The sequence below is a fragment of the Talpa europaea genome (genome assembly GCF_964194135.1).
Source record: "Talpa europaea genome assembly, chromosome: 2".
In the NCBI taxonomy this organism is placed as follows: domain Eukaryota; kingdom Metazoa; phylum Chordata; class Mammalia; order Eulipotyphla; family Talpidae; genus Talpa; species Talpa europaea.
Window position 1 is genome coordinate 16,802,443 of NC_140068.1, and position 26,641 is coordinate 16,829,083.

At 41.8% G+C, this 26,641-nt stretch overlaps 1 protein-coding gene across 1 annotated transcript; it reads left to right on the forward strand.

Moving 5' to 3' along the window:
* Window positions 1–90: 90 nt before the first annotated feature.
* On the forward strand, window positions 91–25,097 carry ADAT2 (adenosine deaminase tRNA specific 2; the record flags this gene model as incomplete). The annotated part of the gene is made up of 6 exons (XM_084257263.1): window positions 91–186; window positions 13,059–13,163; window positions 17,240–17,390; window positions 19,606–19,712; window positions 24,883–24,955; window positions 25,054–25,097. 6 exons carry the CDS (start codon window positions 91–93, stop codon window positions 25,095–25,097), a joined length of 576 nt encoding a protein of 191 aa, XP_084113389.1.
* Window positions 25,098–26,641: the final 1,544 nt, after the last annotated feature.

The window sequence follows — 26,641 nt, forward strand, 5'->3', positions numbered from 1 at the left end:
CGTTCGCCGCGATTCCGCTCCCCCGGAAAGAGGAGCCCGCGCCCGCCGCGTTCCGCTTCCGGCCGGCCGCGCCGCGGCCCGGGGGACTGCATGGAGGCGAAGGCGGAGTCCGCGCCCGAAGCGGGAGGTGTGGGTTCCGTGTCGGCGGAGGAGATCGAAAAGTGGATGGAGGAGGCTATGCGTATGGTGAGGAGCCCGGGCGGTGGAGGCCGGGGCTGGGAGCTTCCTCCCGCCCTCATCCCTAGCTGAGCGTGTGCGCAAACGTCCCGGGGGTGCCTTCGCGCCCCCCAATCGCGTGCGCTCCCAGGTGCGCGGGGCCGGCCGCTGGCCGCGCTGCCCTGGGATGCTCTGCAGCGCGTTCTCACAGTGGCTCGGGAGGGAGGAAGGAGAAGTGCAGACAAGGCTTATGTTTCACAGGCATGGGGGGTGCCCAAACTTAACCCTCTTCGGGGCGCGCGGGCGCGTCCGAGCTGCGTCTCGGGCGCCCTGGACGCGCTCGCGAACCAGCCAAGTTGTGTGTTTTCTTTCCGATCCCTGAAATCTAGGGGAAGGGAGGCAGGAAGACATCAGGATGTTTCTGGTAGAGAGAAGCATAAAAACAAGTCACTGTACAGTTTCTGCTATTCAGCCATCCCCCCTCCTGCTCTCTGTCCTTTGATTTCCTCTATCCCGTCAGTATTTCTGGTTAAGGTCTCATCAGATTTGTGTATAATCCGAGCGTTACTCACTTGTGTGTGCCCGCGAGCTCCCTGATAGGCATGAAGGTGTGTGCACGCGCGTGTATTTGCATATATACATATATGCCATTTGGCGCATGTATGTGTATATGCGTGTATACGAGTACAGACTCATGTATCTATGGTGTGTCCTACAATTTTATGTTTCTCTAATGCTTCTGTAAAATAAATATTCTCAAGCTTTTTTTTTTTTTAAGATTTATGTATTTATGCATACAAGAACTGGGGTACAGGCCAGAGGTGCAGGGGGTGAGAGGATTCACCAGAGACAGAGTGGGGAGCAGAACTGGCGGATTGACTGAAATACACTGCTGAGGGGAGCAGCGGGCGAGGCAGGAGAGGTCTGCTGCACCATGTGGGTAGCTCCCTGGTCAGCTGGGGATCGAAATTGTGCTGCAGAGGCTGTGGCTTGTTTCATAGTGCGGTGCTTAACCCCTTGCGCCACCAGAGAAGTCCTCAAGTTTTTCTTTTTTATACATATCATATCCTTCCTTCCTTAGTGGTCTCCGTTAATTAACTTAGTTAATTAAATTCCAGTCGTTCTTTCATTTATTCATTGCACAAATGTTTATTGAGTGCACTGTGCTTTGCTTTGGGAAATCAGCTCTCAAGCAGATTCCGTATATTTCCGTATATTTTTCTTCTCTGACCTCATTACTTCACCTGCATTCATTCATATTATAACCAAATATTTTCCTCTAAGCTATGATACATTAGGTCATCTATCCATTTGTTTTTGTTACTGACATAGTGTTCTTTCGCATTGATTCTCATAGCTTTTTGAAAGTGACTCAGTGCAAAAAAAATCTATTTTATGTTACAACCCAGTAACACATGCACAGTTATGACTGAAGCAAAAATCTCATGCAACAGTACTAATTCTCCCTATCTACTTTTCCTGGTATTTTATTTCATTTTGAAAAAAAAATGCTGGTCATGACTCACTAACTTGGTTTCATGATTTATTCTTTTTTTTTTTTAAAGATTTATTTATTTATACATACAAGAACTGGGATACAGGCCAGAGGTGTGGGAGGTGAGAGGATTCACCGGAGACAGAGTGGAGAGCAGAACAGACAGATTGACTGAAACACACTGCTGAGAAAAGTTGTGGGTGAAACAGGAGAGGTCTGCTACTCCGTGTGGGTCAGCTCTCTGGCCGGGGATTGAACTTGTGCTGCAGTAGCCGCGGATTGCTTCATAGTGCTGACGCTTAACCCCTTGCACCACCAGGGAAGCCCTCATGACTTATTCTTAAAGCCCACTAAGATCTCTGTAACTTTGACCTTTTTTTTTTTTTTAATTGAAAAGGACAGGTTTATTAGGAAAAAGAGAAAGGAAAAAAGAGGCACCTTCATAGGCACAGGTGATCAGAGAACTGCTGCTCTGCCTTTAAAAGAGAAAAGTTTGTTAAAGAAGACACCTGCATGGACACAAGCCGAGAATCTTGGGACAGGAACTGCTAGCCTTGATGTTTTTGTCTCTTAATTGGATTATAGATAATTAAGTGTGATTATGTAATTTATCTATCCCTACAGAGTTCTGGAGGCCCTTAGCTTATTTTGTTTGTTTTGACTTTATACATGTTTCTTCCAGACCTTAAACAAAGAGAAAAATATGCTTGTCATAAATCTTGTGCTTTGTTGACCATTACCTTGCACCTAAAGAAATTTCCCTTTGAAGAATTGTTGGAGTAATTGCAAATGTACTTGTACTTCTGAGAACAGATTAGAGCAGAAGCATAGCTAGAGGCAGATCTGGAGGTAGCAAGTTACTCTCTGATGTACACTGAAGAATTTGAAACTGAAATGATCATTGAGTATGTCATAGTAAGAATACTAGCATCCCCATAGCATTGTATAGAGTAGACGTATTTATGTTGCCAGTACAAATAACTGACTCTAATGTTACCAGGGAAGTGAACGATTTCTGGGTCTTACTTTCTTGATGTTAAAAAGAAAGGGATTACACTATAGAATTTCTATCCTAATCAGTGCTTTTATTATACAAACGTAAGGAGTTATTACTAAAGTTAATCAGGTTTTGTGAAAAATGAGCACAACTGTATTCATCTAATAGGTGCAATATTTTGGGAAGTCATCCTGGCATAATGTAATTAATTAGCAGCCACAATTTAAAAAAAAGCATTTGTATCATTTGACTCAGCAGTATGATGCCATGGTATTTATCTTAAGGAAATAGTTGAAAAAGATAAAGGTAATCATTGTCATTTCAGTTTTATGTGTGTCATGTATGGGTAAAAACCAGGAAAGATTCCAAACTTCTCATAAAGGGAAATAAATAATTAAATTGGAGTGTATCACTGTGTTGGATAATGTGCTGTTATTAAAATCATTATGGATATTGTTAGCATGTGACCCCAGACTAATAAGGAGTGTACGTTGTAAAAGGGTTCCAGCTCTCTGCTGCATAAATGCAAAGGAAGCAGACACTTAGTGTTAAAGATCTTTAATAGAATTGGTGTGCATTAAGAGAGAAGAGAAGAAAAATATTCCCATTAATAGTTTCCCAGTAAAACCCCCTAAATTACCCATGTTCTCGTGGACAAATGCCCAGCCAAAGGGGGATGAGTCCAAAGCAAACATGCTGAGGCCTGAAAGCTTGCTTCCATGTAGCCATTATTTCCAAATGGAAAGCTTAGAAGTCTAAGATGCCTTCTCGCAGAGAACCACAAGAAAGGAGTTAAGCAGGCCCCAGAGAGGAAGGAAGGAGAGAGAAAAAATTCAAAATCATCATACAAATCAAGATAATGCTGCCATCGTTTCTGCCAAGGACAGCTTTCCCACATGCCTATCACCTGTGAGTCTCTTGCAAGTGTCTCTGCCTGTCTCCTCCACTTACCTTTTTTAAGTCTCTCCAAGCCTCTGTGTGCAAGCTGAAACAACAGGTGGGCCTGCCTGCCTCTGTGTTATATAGCTTCACCTGACTGTTCAGCTCTGCCCTGAGTTCCCGGTAGCTCTCCCACTCAGGAAGTCTAATTTATGGCACAATGGGACTTGTATTCCAAGGTGGCTGTGTGCAAGTGGGGGGTGAGGAATATAACACCTGTTCACTGCACAGCACCTCTCCTTTTATGGAGATTCATGATGTACAATATCAGGTACATATATAATGTTAACTATCACAATTACATGTGATATTAAACAAGCAGAACACAAATTATTATATAAGTTTAGAGGTTAGAGAGGCTTGTGTTCAAACCTCAGAATAGCTGACATCAAATTAACCTTGACAAGTTCTTAACCTTTTGGCCTCAGTGTCATCTATAAAATGGGTATATAAAGGCTGTCTCACAGAGTTGTACAGATTATATAAATTAAGAGAGTTATTGCTTCATAAGCACCTACCATAATATGTTCAATACATAGATGTTGTCTTTGCTAAATTAATAAAGACTACAGGAGAATGATAAAAAATAATTAATTAATATGGTGAAGTTATGGGTTACTATAAAAAGACTTATCAAAGTATTTTGTAGTAATAGTGTAAAGAAATAATTGAAGATATAGAATAAAGCCAGAAAATAAAACCAGAATAACCAGTAGTAAATAAATGATAGCATTTATTTGGAGTAGACCTGGAGAACTTGGAATGGAGAAAATAAAAAGTATATCATCGAAGGTAGAAAACATAAAAGAAAAACTGATTTATTTTAATTACGGCAACATTAAAAACATCTACATGTTAAAACAACAACATATAAAATAAGAAATGTCAAAGAGGGAGCATATTTGCAACATAAATAAAAGGATGTGTTAGATAGCTTTCATATATAAACAGACTTTATAAACTAATAAGATGTATACTCTAGTACTGAAAAAAATCAAAGAATATCTACATGTTTATAAAAGAGATACAAATAACTGGCAAGTAAGTGAACAACTGTATTATTTTACTGTTATAAATGAAATAAAAATGATATACAATTTTTCTTTTTTCTTAAAGATTTATTTATTTATTTATTTATTTATACCAGCACTGGGTACAGTCAGAAGTGCAGGAGGGTGAGGGAATTCACCAGAGCCAGAGCAGGGAGCAGAGCAGGCAGAAGGACCGAAATACACTGCTGAGGGGAGCAGCGGGCGGCAGGAGAGTTCTGTGCGCCATGTGGGACCCTCCTCCGGTGTCCGGGAAGCAGCCGGGGATCGAACCAGCGCTGCAGAGGCTGCGGGCAGCTTCGCAACCCAGCGCTCAACCGCTGCGCCACCTGGGAGGCCCCCAATTTTTCTTTTCTAAAAAAATTTATATATTTATTTTAAATATTTATACAAGAGCTGGGGTACAGGTCAGAGGCGCATGGGAGGGTGAGAGAATTCACCAGAGACAGAGCCGGGGGGCAGAACAGGCGGATGACCGAAAACACTGCTGAGGGGAGCAGCGGGTGAGATAGGACAGGTCTGTCACGCCATGTGGGTTTCTCCCTGACCTGTCAGGAACCAAACCCGCACTGCAGAGGCTGCGGACAGCTTCACAGCGCAGCGCTCAACCTGCTGTGCCACCGGGGAGGCCCAAAAATATTTATTTATGCATACAAGAACTGGGGTACAGCCAGAGGTGCGAAGGGGGCAGTGAGAGGATTCACCAGAGACAGAGTGGGGAAGAGAACAGGTGGCTTGACTGAAATATGCTGCTGAGGGGTGCAGGCAAGACAGGAGAGATCTACTGCGCCATGTGGGTTAGCTCCCTGGCCTGTGATCAAACTCGTGCTGCAGTGGCTGCTGATAGCTTCACAGTTCTGTGACTTAACCCCTTGCACCACCAGGGAGGCCCAAGATACAATTTTTCACACAGTAAATTGGTAAAGTTGAAAAAAATTATAATGCCTCATTTTTGTTTGGGGGATTGTGTTTGTGAGTAGTTTGCTAATTGGTTGATGAAACTGAGGCAGCCTTTCTAGAGGACAGTTTGGCTATATGGATACAAAAAAGCTTTAAAATTGAGTTTATCAGGGCCTTCTTGGTGGCACAGGGGGTTAAGTCACAGCATTATGAAGCTATCCGCAGCTACTGAAGCACGGCACAAGTGCAATCCCTGCCTGGCACAAGTACAATCCCTGCCAGCCAGGGAGCTACCCACATGGTGCAGCACACCTCTCCTGTCTCTCCCACTGCTCCCCTCAGCAGAGTATTTCAGTCAATCCGCCTGTTCTGCTCCCCACTCTGTCTCTGGTGAATCCTTTCACTCCCCCCCACCCCCCATCTCTGGCCTACACCTCAGTTCTTGTATGCATAAATAAATAGATCTTTTTTTTTTTTTAAAGATTTATTTATTTATACAAGCACTGGGTACAGTCAGAAGCGCGGGAGGGTGAGAGAACTCACCAGAGCCAGAGCGGAGAGCAGAACAGGCAGACTGACGAAATACACCACTGAGGGGAGCAGCGGGTGGCAGGAGAGGTCTGCATGCCATGTGGGACCCTCGCCCTAGCGACTGGGGAGCAAACCGGCGCTGCAGAGGCTTCGGGCAGCTTGGCAGCCCAGTGCCTAACCGCTCCGCCACCGGGGAGGCCCTCATAAATAAATAATCTTTAAAAAAAATTGAGTTTATCCCTTAATGTAGTAATTCCCTTTATTTCCAAATAGAAATATATTGTTTTCTTTTTATGATTATAGAATTTCATAGAAATTCAAATTATAAAATGATTTAGCAGGTTAATAGTTAACCTCTTGCCAGAGATCACATAAACATTTGGCAGCATCCTTTCCTAGATCTCTCTGTCTTATACACATATACCTTTTTTAATGCAAAAACTGTAAGGATTTTTTAAAATGTATTTTGATATATAGTTTAAGTAAGTGGCATTATATATTTTCTTTTTGATTACGATTACCTTCCTCCTCCTAAACTTAAGTAATTCTTCTTTTGGCTTATCTTCCTTTCACCCCCACCCCATGGTATTTTTGTTTTGAAACCATACAGATATTCTTAGATGGCCTTCTAGAACCATGCTGCTCACGATGGTATCTACTAGCACATGTAACTATTTATTTTTTTAAAGATCCATTTATTTTTATACAAGAATTGGGGTACAGGCCAGAGATGCGGGGGGTGAGAGGACTCACCAGAGACAGAAGCGGGATATGGAACAGGCAGATTGACTGAAGTACATTGCTGAGGGGAGCAGTGGGCAAGACAGGAAAGGCCTATCCCGCCATCTGGGTTTCTCCATGGCTGGCCGGGAATCGAACTCATGTTGCAGTAGCTGCGGATTGCTTCATAGGTTGCATCTTAACCCCTGCGCCACCAGGGAGGCCCACATGTGACTATTTAGATGAAGGTGAAATAGTTAAACATTCAGTTCTTCAGTCACGTTAGCTATATTTCTCAAGTCAGTAGCTGGGGCTATGTTCCAAGACCTCCAGTGGCTGCCTGCAAATGGGGAGAGTACCAAATCCTATATAACTGTATATTATGTTGTTTCTTTTGCATAATACACACCTATGATAAAATTTATTTATAAATTTCATACAGTAAGAGGGCCTCCCCGGTGGCACAGCGGTTGAGCGCTGGGTAGCGAAGCTGCCTGCAGCCTCTGCAGCACCGGTTCGATCCCCGGCTGCTCCCTGGCCACTGGAGGAGGGTCCCGCATGGCGCGCAGACCTCTCCTGCCGCCCGCTGCTCCCCCCAGCAGTGTACTTCGGCCCTTCTGCCTGCTCTGCTCCCCGCTCTGGCTCTGGTGAATTCTCTTACCCTCCTGCGCTTCTGACTGTACCCAGTGCTTGTATAAATCAATCAATCAATCAATCTTAAAAAAAAAAAGAGTCTAGTATCCAGATTCTGTTTAAAATTTTTTTTTGTACAGTAAGAGATTAATGACAATGATCAATGATAAACTAGAACAGTAATGACAGTATATTCTGGGAAAAGGTTATGTGAGTGTGATCGCTCTCTCTCAAAATATCTTTTTGTCCAGAATACTCTGGTTGACCAGATTACTGAAACCACAGAAAGTGAAACTCAATAATCACATGTGTCCAGTGGCTGCCAGTTTGGACATTAGAGATCAAGGAACATTTCCATCACTGCAGAAGGTGCTGCTGGAAAGCACTGCTCTGAAATGATCCATCCCCAGCAGATCAAAACTCTTGTTCCACTCCTAGTCCCACTAGCCCAGGAATTGTTGCTCTTTAATATTTGACAATCTTGAAGGTGAGAAGTAGCATCTATATTACTTTTGTTGTTATTCTTTGATGAAATGATTAAACTCTAAATCTTACTGTTTTGATCACAGTTTTCTTTTGGATTGCTAAGCAGGTAACAAAGGTTATTGTTTCAATCATCACAACAGAGGCTAAGTCTAGAGTGGATACAAATGTGAGAATGAGTAATAAGGTTGCACTCTCACTACATACAGAGAGTTCTGGGCATAGAGTGTGGACGGCCTGTGGGGTAGGTATTACCGTCCTCATTTTCACGGGGGGCCATTGAGGTTTAGAAAATTAAATAAATCCCCTAGAGTTAGAGAGCTGGTAACTGTGAAGTTTGAGCCCACATCCATCTTTAGCTCTCCTGTGCTGTGCTTGCTTCCTGCCTGCCCTCCCTCCTGGAAGTCTCTGCCTTTCATTTTCATTACCGTGACTACCATGTCTTAGACAACCTAATTGGACATTTGAATTTTTTTTACTCCCTTCATTGCCTAGACATATCCATTGTTTGTAGTTTTATAGCTCTGTGCATTTAGTACCCACTTCTAGGAATAATTCACAAGGCATAAGAAGAATTGAAAAACCTTTGTCACAGAGTAATAAATGGTGATCATATTTTGGGGTGTTGGAATTATAAGTGGTTTTTGTTGTTTGATGTGTGGTTATTTCATCCTCAAGTTTTCTGCTTTGAACAAGAGAGAGAGATCTTTTGTAAGTTTCATGTATTAGTCTAGTTTGCATAATGCATTTCCAGATACCTAGTATTACTCGAACATTGTGCTAGGACAAAAGGAAATTCAAAAAGAAATCAAGCAGACACCTATCCATTTCAGTGAACACACTGCGATTAAGCATTTCCCATGTGTGCCTTGTGCTGGGCGTGTGAGACAGGCTTGCTGGTACCAGGATCTAGTGCTTGTTTCCCAGGAGCACAGTTTACTTGATGAAACTGAGCTATACACAAATGAAAGAATTAATAGGTAATATGCCCAGGGTCAAAAATAAGAGCTGAAGCTGTAACAGAAAAAAGGTGATGAAGTCCTGAGCAAGTCACTTGAGATAAATTATAGGATGCTTTCTGTATCTTGAAAAAGGGGAAGAGAGTTGGTGGAAAGGAAGGAATAAGTTAATCAAAACAGAAGGAATTATAAGGAAATAGAGGAATTTGTCTTGGGTTAGGAAAGGATCAAGATATCTCTTTAGAACATGGCGTCCTAATTAGGTGCCCAAGTTTTAGCGGATCTAGAAACCCTGAAACTATGTATAAATGTATTATGTGTATGCACCTTTTAGAAATGAGTCTATAGCTTTCATCAAATTCTTGAAAGGGATTTTGGCTCCACAAAGGTTGAGAACTAGGGACCTACAAGAATAAAGAACATTGGCGTGGGGCCTCCCTGGTGGTGCAAGGGGTTAAGTCTGAGCACTGTGCAGCTATCTCCAGCCACTACAGAATGAGTTCGATCCCTGGCCAGGGAGCTAACCCACATGGCGCAGCAGACCTCTCCTGTCTCGCCTGCTGATCCCCTCAGCAGTGTATTTCAGTCAGTCCACCTGTTCTGCTCCCTACTCTGTCTCTGGTGAATCCTCTTACTCCTGCACTGCTGGCCTACACCCCAGTTCTTGTATGCATAAATAAAATAAATTGATGGAGGGCAAACTGTCATTGATAGTAACAGTTGTAGCTTGATTTAACTTTTTGGATGTTATTATTTTTTGCCTCAGAATTGTTCTGGCTAAATATGTCTTTTCTGCTATTTTTTGTTTTTCATAGGAAAATATATCTGGGAACTCATTAAGGGTTTGTGCAGGGTGCAGTCTGTCTGCCGTCACCTCTTCTTACCACCACATCATAAGAAAGTCATTTCTGGGACTGATGGCTTTGGAGAAATGACAGTCTCTTCTCTCCTAGAGCTGCCATTATCTTGACAGGCAGGTCCTTGCCAAAGAAAGAAATGGCATTTACAGACGGAGCAGAAACCAGTGTTAGGACTGGCAAAAGAGGTTTCGTTTTTTTTTATTTTGAAAGGTGATTATTTGTTAACTTATATAAGACCAAGTTGACTTTTTTTTTAAAGGTTTATTTATTTATACAAGCACTGGGGTACAGGTCAGAGGTGCGGGATAGTGAGAGGATTCACCAGAGACAGAGCAGGGAGCAGAACAGGCAGATGGACCAAAGACACTGCTGAGGGGAGCTGTGGGCGAGGCAGGAGAGGTCTGCCATGCCATGTGAGTTTCCTGGCTCGCAGGCCGGGAATTGAACCCGCATTGTAGAGGCTGCGGACAGCTTCACAGCATGGTGCTCAACCTGCTGCACCACCACGGAGGCCCCCAAGTTGACATTTTAAATAGTAACTGAAACTTGGGCTCTCCCCCTAAAGACAAGATAGTTTAATTCAAACTAACCTGGACAAATTTCAGATCTGTTTTGCTTAGGTTCTTTTGCATTCATAAAGAAACGATCAGAGGTTACAGAAGAGTTGGTGGGAGCATTGGAAAGTATGAGATGGGATGGACTGAAAATTATTTTCAGCTTAGTTAAATCTACTTTGAACTTGATAGCATATGTAGATATGTGTATACATATTTAATTTTCAAACTTTTTTGTTAAAGACGAACACGCAGACATACACATTAGGCGAGGCCTACACGGGGTGGGGTTTCACTGTCACTGTCTTCACCTCCACATCTCATCCCGCTGAAGGGTCCTCAGGAGTGATAACTTGCCAAAAGCTGTCTCTCCTGGAATAACAAAGTCTCTCCTGGAAAATGTCCTGAAGGACGGGCTGCAGCTTTTCTTGAGGACATGGCACTCTTTTCAGAAGGATCTTGGTGGTGGTTTGCTTGTTTTGTTTCTTTTCCTCATCATCTTTTTGCTTGTAGACATTATAGCCCATGACCATTCCTCTCTATTAATGAGAACCTTTTGGTGTTAGGTCTGTGTTTTCATAACTTTTTATTTATATTTATTTATTTATTTATCTTAAGATTTATTTATTTTTATACAAGAACCAGGGTACAGGCCAGATGCATGGGAGGGTGAGAGGATTCACCGGAGACAGAGCAGGGAACAGAACAGGCAGATGGACTGAAACATACTGCTGAGGGGAGCAGCGGGCGCAACAGGAGAGGTTCTGCTTCGCCATGTTGGATCATCGCCGGCCAGCTGGGATCAAACCCGTGCTGCAGAGGCTGTAGACAGCTTCAAAGTGTGGTGCTCAACCGCCTGCGCCACCAGGAAGGCCCTCATAACTTTAAAAAAAAATTTATTTATGCATACAAGAGATGGGGTGTAGGCCAGAGGTACAGAGAGCTGGTGGTGAGAGGAGTCACTGGAACAGAGCGGGGAGCAGAACAGGTGGATTTGCTGAAATACACTGCTGAGGGGAGTAGTGTGAGAGACAGGCGAGGTCTGCTGTGCCATAGGGGTCAGCTCCCTGGCTGGGGATCAAACTTGTGCTGCAGTGACTGGGGATAACTTCATAGTGCTGCGACTTAACCCCTTGCGCCACCAAGGAGGCCCCTGTTTTCACACCTTCTAAGGAGCATGCTGAGGTCAGCCAAAGGGTTCTGCTAAACCCTTTCCTAGAAAATTTCTTTGGGGTTCTTTTTCTCCTGCAGATTCTTTTTCTTATTCTAGTGGGCATTCCTGTCCAGTCCCAACGACTCATTGGTCAATTCCTCAGGAACTACTTCTCGGAGTTCCCCCGGGGCATCCTAATCTAACCCAACTGTAGGTTGTTCGCCATCTCAACCACAGACATGCTAAGTGTTACATCCTCTTTATCCTTGGCAAATCCTTTATGTTATGGACAAACCTCCTGAGTGTCGTTTCTCAGATGGTGCTCATCCACTCCTTTTGACATCACCCTGAGCCTAAGTGAGGTTCTTGATACACAGGGGCTTGAATCCAAAATGGCATCATTGGCTCTGTTGCAGCACAATTCTGGGTCCTCCTCAAGTGGTAGCTTTCCATGTTGCTTTAACTACTTGATCCATTGTTTGAATCAAAGAGTTGGTGTTTGGAGGGAGAAACACCACTTTATTATGGGGGTGAAAAAAACCAATAAAACAAAGATGGATGTCTTGGAACATTATCAAAATTAGCAAAATCTCAAAAGGCATGTTACTCTACGAACAGTACTTCTGTATTTCACTGGCATAGCAATTCAGGAGAGCATCCTGGAAGAGGAACTGGGTCACCCATGACTTCATATTAGTCCTGCAGTACAGTGGCAATGGACACTGACTGATGTGTCTGATATGAGGTTTGCAAATATCCTATTTAGCTTGCTCTTTCTTCCTTTTAATAGAGTATATTAGTTTCCTATGGCTTCTGTAACAAATTACCACCCAGTTGGTAGCTTAAAACAATACAAGCTTATGCTCTCATAGTTCTGGAGGCCAGGAGTTGGGAATCAGTTTCACTGGACCAGCGCGACTGCAGGGTTGTGCAACTATGGAGGTGCAGAGGAGTATGCCCTGGCCGTTTCTAGCTCTAGTCATTCCTGGCTTGAGTCAGGCCCCCTTCCTCTGTCTTCAAAGCCACCAGGGTAGCATCTTCAGATCTTGCTCTCTGCTTCACTGTCACATTACTTTCAATTTTCTATGTCAAAGTTCATTGTGTCTCTCTTATAAGGACACTTGTTACTGCACTTAGGACAGCTTGACTAATTCAAGATAATTTACCTGCCTCAAAACGCTCAAAAAATATTTGTTGGATGAATAAATGACTTGTGTACCTGGCGTGATGTGCTGTCCTAAACTTAAATAACATTCTTAGTGGGATGATGGCCTGAACCGTATTGCTATTTAGCTTTCTCCTCCTCCCTAGCTGTCACGCTTCCTTCTGACTTTCCTTTCTATAGGAGACCATGGTGCATTTGCAAATTATTTATATATATTTGTAAACCCTAGAATGTTTCAGATTTTCCACCTTTGCATCAGCTGGGCGTGATTTAACTAACCTTTTTTATAGAACTGGGACAGATCGAGCCTGTGGGTAGTTTGTGATATACGCCTGAAGAATGCAATCTTGCTGCTTGTGTTACTTTTTCCTTTGTTCTATCCATGCTCATCTGTGTTTCTTTCTTTCCTGTAATCTTTTCAAGTAGTGAACATTACATGTTAGATTTTTTACTTTGTCTTTCAGGCAAAAGATGCCCTAGAAAATACTGAGGTTCCTGTTGGCTGCCTGATGGTCTATAACAATGAAGTTGTTGGGAAGGGAAGAAATGAAGTTAATCAAACCAAAAATGTGAGTGAGTCGAGTGGTGTAATCGCAAGCACATGGCAGTGATGGTAGGAGTGGAATGAACTTATCCATCCGTGGGAATACCGCCGCTTAGAGAGTCCCATAGATCTGATTGAAGGGCTTCCCCATAACAGTTCTCTCTCTGTCTCTCTTTTATTTTTATTTGTTTATTTTTTAAAAGATTTATTTATTTTTATACAAGAGCTGGTGTTCAGTCCAGAGACGCGGGAGGGTGAGAGGATTCACCAGAGACAGAGCAGGGAACAGAACAGGCAGACTGACGAAATACACTGCTGAGGGGAGCAGCGGGTGAGACAGGAGAGGTCTGCTGCGCCATGTGGGATTCTCGCTGGCCGGCCAGCTGCCCGGCTGGCCAGCCTGGATCAAACCCACACTGCAGAAGCTGCGGACAGCTTCACAGCGCTGCATTCAACCCGGGAAGGCCCTCTTTTTTTTTTTTTTTTTTTTAAAGATTTATTTATTTATTTATACAAGCACTGGGTACACTCAGAAGCACAGGAGGGTGAGAAAATTCACCAGAGCCAGAGCTGGGAGCAGAGCAGGCAGAAGGACCGAAGTACACTGCTGAGGGGAGCAGCGGGCGGCAGGAGAGGTCTGTGCGCCATGTGGGACCCTCCTCCGGTGGCCGGGGAGCAGCCATGGATCGAACGGTGCTGCAGAGACTGCGGGCAGCTTCACAACCCAGCGCTCAACCGCTGCGCCACCGGGGAGGCCCAGTCCCTCTCTTTTTTTAAATCATATAATTTATTTATATATCTTTTACATCATTGTTCACTTTTGTACATCGTTTGCTTTTTTGAGTGCCTTTTATTTTCTTGATTCTGATAGTGGCAAATGTTTGTTCTTTTAATTTTGGGAAATTCAGAAAAATTTAATGAAGCAATTAAATTTTCAGGACTAATTTTCTTTTCATGGAGTTTTACTTTAACACTTGAGTGACATGTGAGGGAAATTTTATAACCTCAGAGTGTCATTTTAAATAAACTAATATATGCAAGTTCTTGATTTTTAGAACTTCAGTTTAACTTGTATGGCATTCTTAATTCTTTAAATGATGTGTTCCTAAAAGTAAGTTAAGAAATCATCCTCAATTTTAAACCCTTTTACACTGCTGGTAGGAGTGCAAACTGGTCCAATCACTATGGAAAGCTGTCTGGAGGACCCTCAAATTACTAAAAATGGATCTACATATGATCCAACAATTTCACTCATAGGAATCTACACAAAAGACACAAAAGATTAATTCAAAAGGAAACCTGCACTCCTATGTTCATTGCAGCACTATTTACAATAGCTAAGATAGGGAAACAAACTAAATGCCCCAAAACAGATGAGTCGATCAAGGTGTGATCTATATACCCAGTGGAATACTACTCAGAAATTAAAAAAAGATAAACTCATGCCATTCACAGCAACATGGATGGAGCTGGAAGGGATTGTGCTCAGTGAAATAAGTCAGAAAGAAAAAGAAAAAATGGATGGTTTCACTTATAGGAGGAATAGGGAAACCATACAAGGGAACAGAGGGGGGAAAAAAAGACAAAACTAGCAGGCAAACTATAAATCCAAGACTTTCAGCAGGGGAGGGGGAAGGAAAGGGATCAAAACAGGGGAGGGAAGAGCACAAGAATCTATCATGGGGCCTCCCTGGTGGCGCAGCGGTTGAGCGCTGGGTTGCGAAGCTGCCCGCAGCCTCTGCAGCACCGGTTCGATCCCGGCTGCTCCCCGGCCACCGGAGGAGGATCCCTCATGGCAAGTAGAACTCTGCTCCCCTCAACAGTGTACTTCGGTCCTTCTGCCTGCTGTGCTCCCTGCTCTGGCTCTGCTGAGTTCTCTTGCCCTTCCGCTCTTCTGACTGTACCCAGTGCTTGTATGTATAAATAAATAAATAAATACATCTTTAATTTAAAAAAAAAAAAGAATCTATCATGATGGTTGACAGATACCTTGGTGGGAATTTTATGGGGACTACACCTGGAAGGAGAAATCAAACACTGCAAAAATGAACAATGATGTAAAAAATATATAAATAAATTTTTTTTAAGTCCTCAATTTTAAACTGGTTGTATAAAGGATACATAAAGAAAGGTATTCTTCTATCACATACTTCAGTGGAATAAAAGCTTTACCACTTGCTGTCTCTGCCTATGTGTAGTAGATATACCTTAATAGTTATGTGACTTTTAATTTATTGTGGCTGAGAAGTTCATGAATTAAGGCAACATTTCTAGAACATAGCGCAACAGTATTTCATGGTAAATTTGAAGTATTAAATGTTGTGATTATAGTAGGAGACTCAAGGGTAGTTTATAACCATAACACCTCTCAGAGACTACAATCTTTAGAGCCAGGTAGAAAGCTGGTGTTAGTACTGGTGTTATGGGACTTTAAAGTTCATCCATCACATCTATCAAAAAGGAAACAGATTTAGCAAAACACATGCAAAGTAGGAACCCAGATTCAGAAAGCAGCTATTGTGTGGGTCTAAAAATATTCATGAAATACACACATAGTACAGCAATTAGTGAATATACAGATGATTATTTGGGAGTAGAATTCTGTAATTTTTTTTTTCTTTTTGCCATGTCAAATGAGTTGCTTTAATTTCAGGCAGTGCAGAAACTGTGTAGTTTAAATAATTGTCCTATCTCCCTATTTATACCTGGTGGTTCAGTACCGTAGCTTTTACGTGAGAACTTTGTCCTAATGAGAGCCTTCTAACCACTCTTAATGACCTGATTTCTTCTATACCTTGATATCAAACTGGATTTATTTTGGTATGTATATCCTATAGAAGATTGCCCTATAAACACAGTTTAGAGGGACTCTCAAACCCAAATGAGGAGATCTGAGTTCTATTGGGCTCCAGTACTGCCTCCACTATTGCCTTGTCACCCTGCTGTGTCAATCCATCCTAACGTGGCTTAGTTTCTGGTTCTTCCACAGTAGAAGCAGAGGGTGCTGGTGGAGATGATTCAGCTCATCCTAGTTATTCATTGAGAACTCTTCAATGGGGCAATTGAATTCAGTAATTCTCTTTGATTTTTAAGAGTGTTCGACTAGGGGAAACTGTTTTGACTCTCCAGTTGGTTCTGGATGCAGCTAGGCTTGGGAATCTCTTCTCTAAAGTATCTTCCAGCTTTGAGTTTGTAATTCTGGGGCAGCATCACTCTCTTCCCCACCCTGCCCCCTGGCCTCCAGGCATATGGGGCCACTGTGCCAGCACATTCCACACCCTGCTCTAAGTCCCAGGTAAATGAGCACCTTTCTGTTTGCCTCCCCAACCCCCATTATATGCTTAATGAAGACTGAGATTTTTTTTATCCCCCACAGAATTTAGTGTAGTGGTTTATACATAGCTCGCATTCAGTGAAAGTTTGCCGATGGAGGCAGTGATCACAAACATTAAAATTCAGCAGGGTGCTATATATATATGTGCTTCATGTAATTCAGATTGCTTATGAGATGTAGATACCAGTATACCCCACAGTACACACGGAAAACCAAGACTTAGAGAACTTAGGTAAGTTGACAAAGGCTGCATAATTACAAATGTCATGGGCAGGATCACATTTCAATGTGGTTGATCTCTACTGTCAGCCAGCATATTAAATCTGATCCCAAAGAAAATGTGAATGATGACATCTTAGTAAACTAAATATAGATTTGCTTAGAGTGAGGTCATTGACAGCCATTTCAAACTGGAGCACAAGCTTATGAAAGTTTCAAACTTTTTTTATAAAATATTCAGAAACCATAGCCTCATCTTTTTTGGATTTTTTTTTTTTGAGATTTATCATTGCTATGGCATTATAATTGAGAGTCTCCCCACTGTCCTTGGTATTTAAATATAAAAAGAGCTTACTTCCTGTGGCATCTTGGCTTGGTGAGGTGGTGATCCTTGAACTAGGGAGTGCAGTGTCAGTTGCTAAGGGTGTCTAGCAATTGACAGTTGCTAAGGGTGTGATGGAAACTGGCAAAAACAATAGGCCATTGTTTTGTATTTACTTTTGAAAATTGTAAAACAGTTGTAAATGCCAGCGCCTCTTTCTTTTCAGGCTACCCGCCATGCAGAAATGGTGGCCATCGACCAGGTCCTTGCCTGGTGCCGGAGCTGCGGCAAGAGCCCCGCGGAGGTGTTTGAACACACGGTGCTGTACGTCACAGTGGAGCCATGCGTCATGTGTGCTGCTGCCCTCCGCCTGATGAGTATCCTTTGACGTCATCCGTGTCTGTGCACGTGAACGCAGCAACGGCCAGCTTCTAGAATAGGAAACCGATTTATCAAACCAATTATAGAAGATGCCTAATATAAGATAAAGTATTCCCTTCATCAAAAAAATTTAGAAATGACCTTCCAATAGTAAAATGAGCTATTTCTTTTTATATCAACAAATCTGTAACTATTAAATAAATAACTATAAATAACTATAAATAAGTAAGTTAGAGAAATAAAAGCATATAACTAACTTGTTAGGTAAAAGTAAATCATAAAGTAGGTGAAAAAGTCTAAAGAATATTTGCCTTTGGACAATAGATTATAGGTGATCTGAAATTTTGCTTTATTTATATGTTTTCATTTGTTTATTTTTGCCATGAATACCTATTACAATATGTGAAAAATTTTAAGTCAGAAATAATTATGAAGCAAAAAGTAAATAATTTGTGATATAATTGTAAGAAAATGGGAAATTGAAAGGTATAGCTCTTTGAATTGTGTCTTGAGTAGAGCGATACAGATATTGACTATAACAAATTCAAAAACTTAGCTTCACACGTTCGTATTTTTTATGTACTTATTTTACTGTATATGTATCAATCATTTCATCATGTTAAAAACAATACAGAAGTTTTGATTATGATAACATGTATAATCTCTCCTTTATAAAGGGGCTTATGATCACCTGAGAATTCTCTCCCCACACTCTGCCTCAGAGTGGCTCAGCTTTCGTCTGTTTTGTATTGGGGTGCAGGATAATATTCTATCTGGAGACAAACAGGGAACCATTTGTTGTTTTTAAAAGGTGAAAATCCCTGGATTAAATTTCTTCCTCCTTTCTGGCTCCAATTCTCTAATGATTCCGAAAAAGTGAAGTGGGAGACACCTGCAAATGCACTAAGCCGAACTTTTATCAGCTACATGTTCAGTCTTATTCTATTTGCAATAGCAAGATGTTGATTTTAAATCCTTTAAAATCTTTTTCTTTTGTGTAACTGGATTGCATGTTTTTAACACTCAGCCTGAGCTTAATGGCTTTTAAGAGTGGCATGAACTTTACTCTCCAGCTGGAATAAACAGAAACCCACCTAGTGGTGTCACGAGATACACTTGAATGCCACATTCTCTGCAGGACCTTAATTCTTTTTTAAAAAAAAATATTTATTTATTTATTATAAATTTTAAAAAAATCTAAATTTTTTTATATCATTGTTCATTGTTCATTTTTAAACAATATTTGCTTCCCCCCACTCCCTCAGGTGTAGTCCCTATAGAGTTTCCTTCCCCAATGCACCTGTGCACCATCATCTCAGTCCCCTATGCTCCTCCCTCCCTTCCTCTGATCCCTCTCCCTCCTCCTCCCCTGCAGAATGTCTCTGATATATAATTGTCTGTTTTTGCTTTGTTGTGTTTTGTACTATTATTATTGTTTTACACTGATGTCTTATTTGGTTCCTCTATATTCCTGCTATAAGTGAAGCCATCCGATATTTTTCTTTTTCCTTCTGCCTTATTTCACTGAGCGTAATTTCTTCTAGTTCCATCCACGTTGCTGCGAATGGCATGAGTTTATCTTTTTTGATTGCTGAATAGTATTTCATTGTGTATATATACCACATCTTCCTGATCCAGTCATCTATTTTTGGGCATTTGGGTTGTTTCCAGGTTTTACCTGTTGTAAATAGTGCTGCAATAAACACAGGGGTACAGGTGTTCTTTTGGATCAATGTTTTTGTGTCCTTTGGGTAGATCCCTAGTAGTGGAAATGCCGGGTTATATGGAAGCACCATTTTTAGTAGACTGAGAAACTTCCAGACAGCTTTCTATAGTGGTTGGACCAGTTTGCACTCCCACCAGCAATGCAGGAGAGTTTCTTTTTCACCACATCTTCGCCAACATTTGTAGTTGCTAGTTTTTTTGATATGTGCCATTCTGAGTGGTGTAAGGTGGTATCTCAATGTGGTTTTGATTTGCATTTCCCTGATTATAAGGGATGGTGAAAATTTTTTCATATGCCTGTTGGTCATTTGCATTTCCTCTTTGGAGAAATGTCTTTTAAGTTCTCCTGCCCATTTCTTGACTGGATTGTTTACTTTGTTTTTGTTGAGTCGTGTGAGTTCTTTGTGTATCTTTGTGATCAGCCCCTTATCAGTTGTATAGAGTGCAAATATTTTTTCCTAGTCAGGCACCTTAATTCTTTCGTATAAATCCCACTGGTTGTATATGGCTGTCAAAATGAACGATTTGGTGGTTGTGGCTCTGTTCTGAATATTGCCTCTGCTGATTTACCGAACACTGGGAGACCATTTCGGGTAAGTTGACCTGCTTTTGCTCTTTCATTTAATTGCTTTGATCTCATTTATGAGCTTTTGAACAGTTAGTATGTGATCAGTGTATTAAGAAGCCATGATGGAGCCAGTCAGGCTCCCAGGATTTCTAATGAAGTTTATTTTATGCTTCAGTAAACGACAACAGGTAATAGTTTGTTGGTGAATGCCTAGCAATCTTAGTTAAGAGATTCTGTCCTGAAGGGAGTCCCTAGCCTTATGAGGTACCTCCGGACTGTCCTTACCAATGCTTTCAGGTATGTGTGAAGCCACTCCCACTACTGGCATTTTCTCTCAATAAAAGTTCCCAGCTCCAGCTATGATAATAAGTTTGAGTGATGCATGACCGCTGTCAGTACAGTAGAGTTAATTAAAGTGAACACAATATATTCTTGCTCATATTCAATCATTTTGCTTGATTATGATGTATTATATTTGGTATCTGGCAATCAAACCTACATTTTCATTATTTTTTCCCCTGCCTTTTTTTTTTTTTTGTGAAATTTCCCCCATGGGCCTTCCCTGGTGGCGCGGCGGTTGAGCGCTGGGTTGGGAGGCTGCCCACAGCCTCTGCAGCGCCAGTTTGATCCCCGGCCACCGGCGAGGGTCCCACCAAAAAAAAAAAAAAAAAAAAAAAATTTCCCCCAGATACCACAATCCATATTTCTTTCATTTTCTCTAAGAAATTATACTTTCCCTTTAATCTTGCCACTTGTCCTAGTTTTATGTTTGTTTAAGGTTATGAACAAGAGTAATTTATTTTTCATAGTTTGAACTATAGATGCATATCAATTTTCATCAACTTGTTTGGTTATTTTTCTTTTCATGATATAAAAGTAATCCTAAAAGTATTATGCTTTAAAAGAAAAGGACTTAAATGCTGGATGTTGCAGGCAATTAACGTCAAAGACTGCAGATATTAAGTATCTAAGAAAGACTAAATTTGACTGAATCCCAATGAGAACAAGTTTTGGAAGACATGCTGTTTTGAGTTTTACCAGCTGAACATTAGCTTTCCTAACCACTCCTGTATATTTTAGAATAGATAATTTTAACATCATATCAGAAATTACAATAAAATGATGGAGAGTAAACAGTACAATGAGCTTCATCATTAAAAAAAAAATCTACAAAGCAACTTGATTTTGCCTATCACTTCTCTGTGACTCTTTGCAAATAACTCCTGACTGTTCTTCATTGATAAGAGGTAAAGAATTTCTCAAAACTTCGGGGAAGAACAAAGGTGAGCCCTTAGTTACCAGGTGGGAGTGGACTGTTTCTCCCCAGCATGTCAGTGATATCGAGTACACTAACAGTCCTGTCGGACACATCTCTGCACAGGGTGGATCTGGATGATCAAATAAATTCATTTGTGGTATGGACACCTGGCTGCAAGGACTCACTGAAAAGAATGGCCATGATTTGAAGTGATTTCTCCAGATCTGATGTTAAGTTAGGTGTTTTAAGTTTTGAGATTCTAAAGAAAACATCGATGCTATACATTTTCGAATGCTGTATTTTCTTCCTCTATTTGACTGGGTCAGGGAAGAAGAATGAGGACCTGGTTTGTGGGAGGTGGACCACTGTTTTCATAATGCAGTTATAAATTCTTTTAATACTATGTTATAAGTATCATTAAAGTTCATAGAAGATACCTTCCGAACTATTGTTTTCAACAATGATGGTGATTAATTTATATTATTCAGGGCCTCCCTGGTGGCGCAAGGGGTTGAATCTCAGCACGGTGAAGCTATCACCAGCCACTGTAGCAAGAGTTCGATCCCCGGCCAGGGAGGTGACCCACATGGCTCAGCAGACCTCTCCTGTCTCTCCAGCTGCTCCCTTCAGCAGTGTATTTCAGCGGATCTGCCTGTTCTGCTCCCTACTTTGTCTCTGGTGAATCCTCTCACCCCCCCACACCTTTGGCCTACACCCCAGCTTTTGTATGCATAAGTAAATAAATCTTTTTAAAATTATATTATTTAATCTGCTCCATTAAATTTATTTAATAAGAATATGTGCTTTTTGTCAAAGCCATAAATCCCCAATGAATGCTTGAAAATAATATCTTGGTATCTTAGAGAGACGCAGTTTCCGTCCCCCCCTGTAACTCAACAGGCCTTGTCCCTGACTGCAGTTGAGACTCACCTGGAGAGCTTTTAACTACACCGGTGCTTGGCCCCCATCCTGGACCAGTGCATCAGAGGCTGGGAGTGGGGTGGGGAGATGGAGAGCTCTCAAACCATTGTACTGAGCAGTCAAGGTTGAGAGCCATGGCACTAGTCACGTGAGAGGAGAACACTCTGACCTGCCATGTGAGTGCCGTGAGAGAGCAAGAGGAGAGATGGGGTGCCCAGGCACCGGGGCAACACTTCACGTGGCAAGAGAAGGGGCTGGCGGGAAGGATGAAGGACTAGCATCCCAGGGAGCTAACTTGCAAAAAGTATGGTCAGTAATTGCTGTAACTGCACAGACTTGAGGAAGATGGGAAGGGGACCAGGGGTTTGGTCGCTAGGGGGTCATGGGGTCCTGACAGGGCAGCTTTGGTGACATCCCAGCAGCACAAGCCAGTGAGGATGAGGTTGAGGCAAAAAACGAGAACCGCACTGACAACCTTGAGTCTGGAATGTTCTCAGGAAATAATAGGGTTAAAGCTTGTCTGGAGGGCAGAGTGGAAGGTAGTTTATTGTTTTCTTTCCCTCTAGCTTTATTGAGAGATAACTGACTTATGACATTGTGTAAGCTTAAGATGTACACTGTGATGATTTGATACACATATGTATTGTGGTTTACATTGCTAATGTTAACAAGATTAGTTACCATATCCTTCATCTCACGTAGTTACCATCGTGTTGTGACTGTTGTTAGGGTGAGAACATTTATGCTCTGCTTTCATAGTAATTTTCAATGCTTATAGCATACAATACACTATAAGCTCCATGCTATACAGCCCCTGAGCTTACCTATCACTGGAAATGCATACTCTGCAACCATTCTCCTCACTACTCCTCCCATTCTCTGGCTCCCATACAGCTGCCACTCTTCTGTTTCTATAAAGAAATTGTATGTGTGTGGACACACACACACACACACACTCTGGAATATTATTCAGCTATAAAAAGGCAGGAAATACTATCACTTGTGACAACATGACTTGACCTTGAGGGCATTATATTAAGATAGGTTAGAGAAAGACAAATACTGTGTGGTCTCATATGTGGTGTCTAAAAGCATTGAACTCATTGTTTTGATGGGGAAGGTCTCTGCAGATTTTTTGTAGGTCTGGGCAAGATTAGACTGAAGGCAAAAGAGAAAGGGAAGGTTATTCTGAGCTGAGGCCCAAAGTGGGGTCTTTCTAGGCCCCCTGCTGTCCTGTGTGCTGGCTCCTTCCCATCCTGGCTCTGCTTCCTTAGAATCTCCATTTGTTGTATCACTCTGTCTGAGGGTGCCACGTATCAAGTCCACACTCCTGGGACAAGCCTATATATTTTGACCTCATTTTATCTCTTTTACTGTTTTCCTTATGCTTAAAAATCCCCTCCCTATCCCCACTACTTGGCTTCCTTATATACAATCTAAGTTTATTCCTGTTCTTTCTCTGACATGCTGTGCTCAGCCTCTTTAGATGTTCTCTACCTTTAAGGCAAGTGCAAGTTTCATCTTCTCCATGTAATATTTCATATACTATTTAGTGTTGTGTTGCAATTTCTTGTTTTTCCACATATGTCAATCTCTTCTCTCCAGTTAGATACCAAAGTAGAACCAAGTGGATACTCAAAATAATCCTCCACGTCAGGATAGACATATTTTTTATACAGACATGGTCGTAAATTATTTAACCTTTGTGAGTCACTTATAGCTCTGTCATATATATTTTTTAACAACTTTTTAAAAATAAAAAATCATTTTTAGTTGTGGAATGGCAGCCCTAGCTCTATAGCAGCAAATACTTACTGGGCCACCAGCAATAAAAGTAGCTAATGTTTAATGAACACTTAGGATATGCCAGCTCTTTATCGGGTTTTATTTTATTTAATCTCATTTAATCCTCACAAAACCCTTCTAGGTAAGTGCTGTAATTAGCTTGATTTTACATAGGAGGAAACTGAAGCATAGAAAGTTTTATCAGCATCTTATCAAGATCACATAACCCATAACTAATAATAGTTGATTGTGAAATAATTGATGGATTGACAGTTGTCTGACTGAGGCCATACAGCAGTTTCTTAAGTGACCTTGTTTAGCTCATATTATTTCTTTTTCTTTTTTCTTTTTTTAAAAGAGTTATTTATTTGTTTGTTTGTTTGTTTGTTTATACAAGCACTGGGTACAGTCAGAAGCGCGGGGGGCGGGGGTGGTGTGTGTGTGTGTGTGTGTGAGAGAATTCACCAGAGCCAGAGCGGGGAGCAGAGCAGGCAGAAGGACTGAAGTACACTGCTGAGAGGAGCAGCGGGCGGCAGGAGAGGTCTGCGCGCCATGTGAGACCCTCCTCTGGTGGCCGGGGAGCAGCTGGGGATCGAACTGGCGGCGCAGAGGCTGCGGGCAGCTTCGCAACCCAGTGCTCAACCGCTGCGCCACCGGGGAGGCCCTCATATTATTTCTTTAAAAAGAAATTCCCACCAACATGGAATGAAGCTCAGGGACCTGGTGTTATATGTTTTTTTTTTTTTTTTTAAAGATTTATTTATTTATTTATTCATATGAATACTGGGTAAAGTCAGAAGCACGGGAGGGTGAGAGAATTCACCAGAGCCAGAGCGGGGAGCAGAGCAGGCAGAAGGACCGAAGTACACTGCTGAGGGGAGCAGCGGGCGGCAGGAGAGGTCTGCACACCATGTGGGACCCTCCTCTGGTGGCCGGGGAGCAGCCGGGGATCAAACCAGTGCTGCGGAGGCTGCGGGCAGCTTTGCAACCCAGCGCTCAACCACTGCGCCACCGGGGAGGCCCTGTTTTTTTTTTTTGCTTAATCATAGTTTCTGAGAATCGATTGGTCATATTAAGAGAAGACTTACTGTATATCCATTCCTTTGGAAATATCATTCTCTGCCCATATTACTAATATCTCTGAAGTGTGCTAACATTAGCTGATGTATATTTACAAATCCTGCATGTGTTTATAGGTCTGCATTCATTCCCAGCTTTCTCCTTTCTCCAGTGCATTCCGGGATATCGGGCTGAGGAAGCAGTGTCCATGTTAAAGACCTTCTACAAACAAGAAAATCCCAACGGTCAGTTTTCCATACTGTACATAACACAGGTCACTTAAACCAGTGTGAAGAGAGTCTGACATGAACCTGCCTCTTCATTTTCTTTCTTCTTTTCACAGCACCAAAATCAAAAGTTCGGAAAAAGGAATGTCAAAAGTCTTGAACTCGTTCCGATGAAAGACTGATGCCCCTGGATGAAATTCTTGGACTAAAAGCTGTGGACATCGTTGAGGCAAATGTTTATATGCTGTTTTTAACCAGTGGGAAAATGATCTCTCATCATTTGCTCTGTTAAAGGAAGAAATGAGAACTTTTTGAAAGTCTGACAAATTTATACACCTGCTAGCTTTTCCACAGTCTGAAAAAACATTTTAAGAAGAGGAAAAATTAAACATTGAGGTTTTAGAAATGAGTAAGCAGTACGTGCTTTTCTTACCCAAACTTTTACACCCAGTCCAGGAAAGTGCTGACTTTTTGAGACTGTGTGTCTGGACCCGGTTGCCTGGTGTGTGTGTCTGGACTGGTGCGCGCCATGCTGTGGACACCTGCTTCAGGACTGGTATTTTAGAATCAGATTCTTCATTCTTTGAAGCTGTTATTTTCACCCAGGTTGTCAGGGGCCTGCGACTTCCTTGGATATTGCATATGAATGATATAATATAAACCATGACTACATGATCCTCAGGAAACATTTTTTTTTGCTTAGACAGTCTGGAGAAAATTCATACTTTAAAAACCAGTGCTTCATACTTTAAAAACCAGTGCTTTATTTTATTAATTTTTAAAAGATTTATTTATTCATGATATAAGAACCAGGGTACAGGCCAGAAGTGCGGGAGGGTAAGAAGATTCACCAGAGACAGAGTGGGGAACAGAACAGGCAGACTGACTGAAATACATTGCTGAGGGGAGCAGCGGGCGAGACAGGAGAGGTCTGCCTCACCATGTGGGTATTTCCTCGGCCTGCTGATATTGAACCCGCACTGTAGAGGCTGCGGACAGCTTCATAGCGCTGCGCTCAACCACCTGCACCACCAGGGAGGCCCTGAAAACCAGTGCTTTAATGTCATTTAAAAATGATAGCATATTGCTATAATAAAATCTTGTTTATGTCTTCTTTGAAGATGAATAGTCTTAGAAGACACAAGAGTTTAAGCGGGACCATTCCTTCTCTGTTACTGAGCAGCTGTACGTTGTGTGTCAGGCTCTGTTTGTTCATTGAATCAGTGACCCAACAAAGTGTCCTGCCCTCGTGGAGCTTATATTCTAGCAGGGGAGACATAACAAACATACCAGGTGCACAGTATTTAGTGGCAAGAATTATGGCAAAAAGAAAAAGGAGATCAGGATAAAGGGATAGGTGTGCCATTGGGTGGTGGAAATGCTGGTTGCAGAATTAATTAAATAGAATGGTCAGTTTAATCTGAAATTGGATAGTGATTTCTTTTTCTAAAAACTCAGAAGGCAATTAAAAAGGCAGAGTACATAGGATCAAAGAATTGCAGTTGGGAGCACACAGATTTGCCCCCTGGAGAGACATAGTCAGTGGGTTTTATGGGAAAAGAAGAAAATGAGATAGGGTTTAAAGTAAAGTTGATTAGTGTTAACAGGCTTAGCTATTCCTGACTGTACATAATTGGTTCTGATTCTGTAGAAAGGATGAAAAGGGAACTTGATTGATTCTTTTAGCTATACGTTCATAATTAT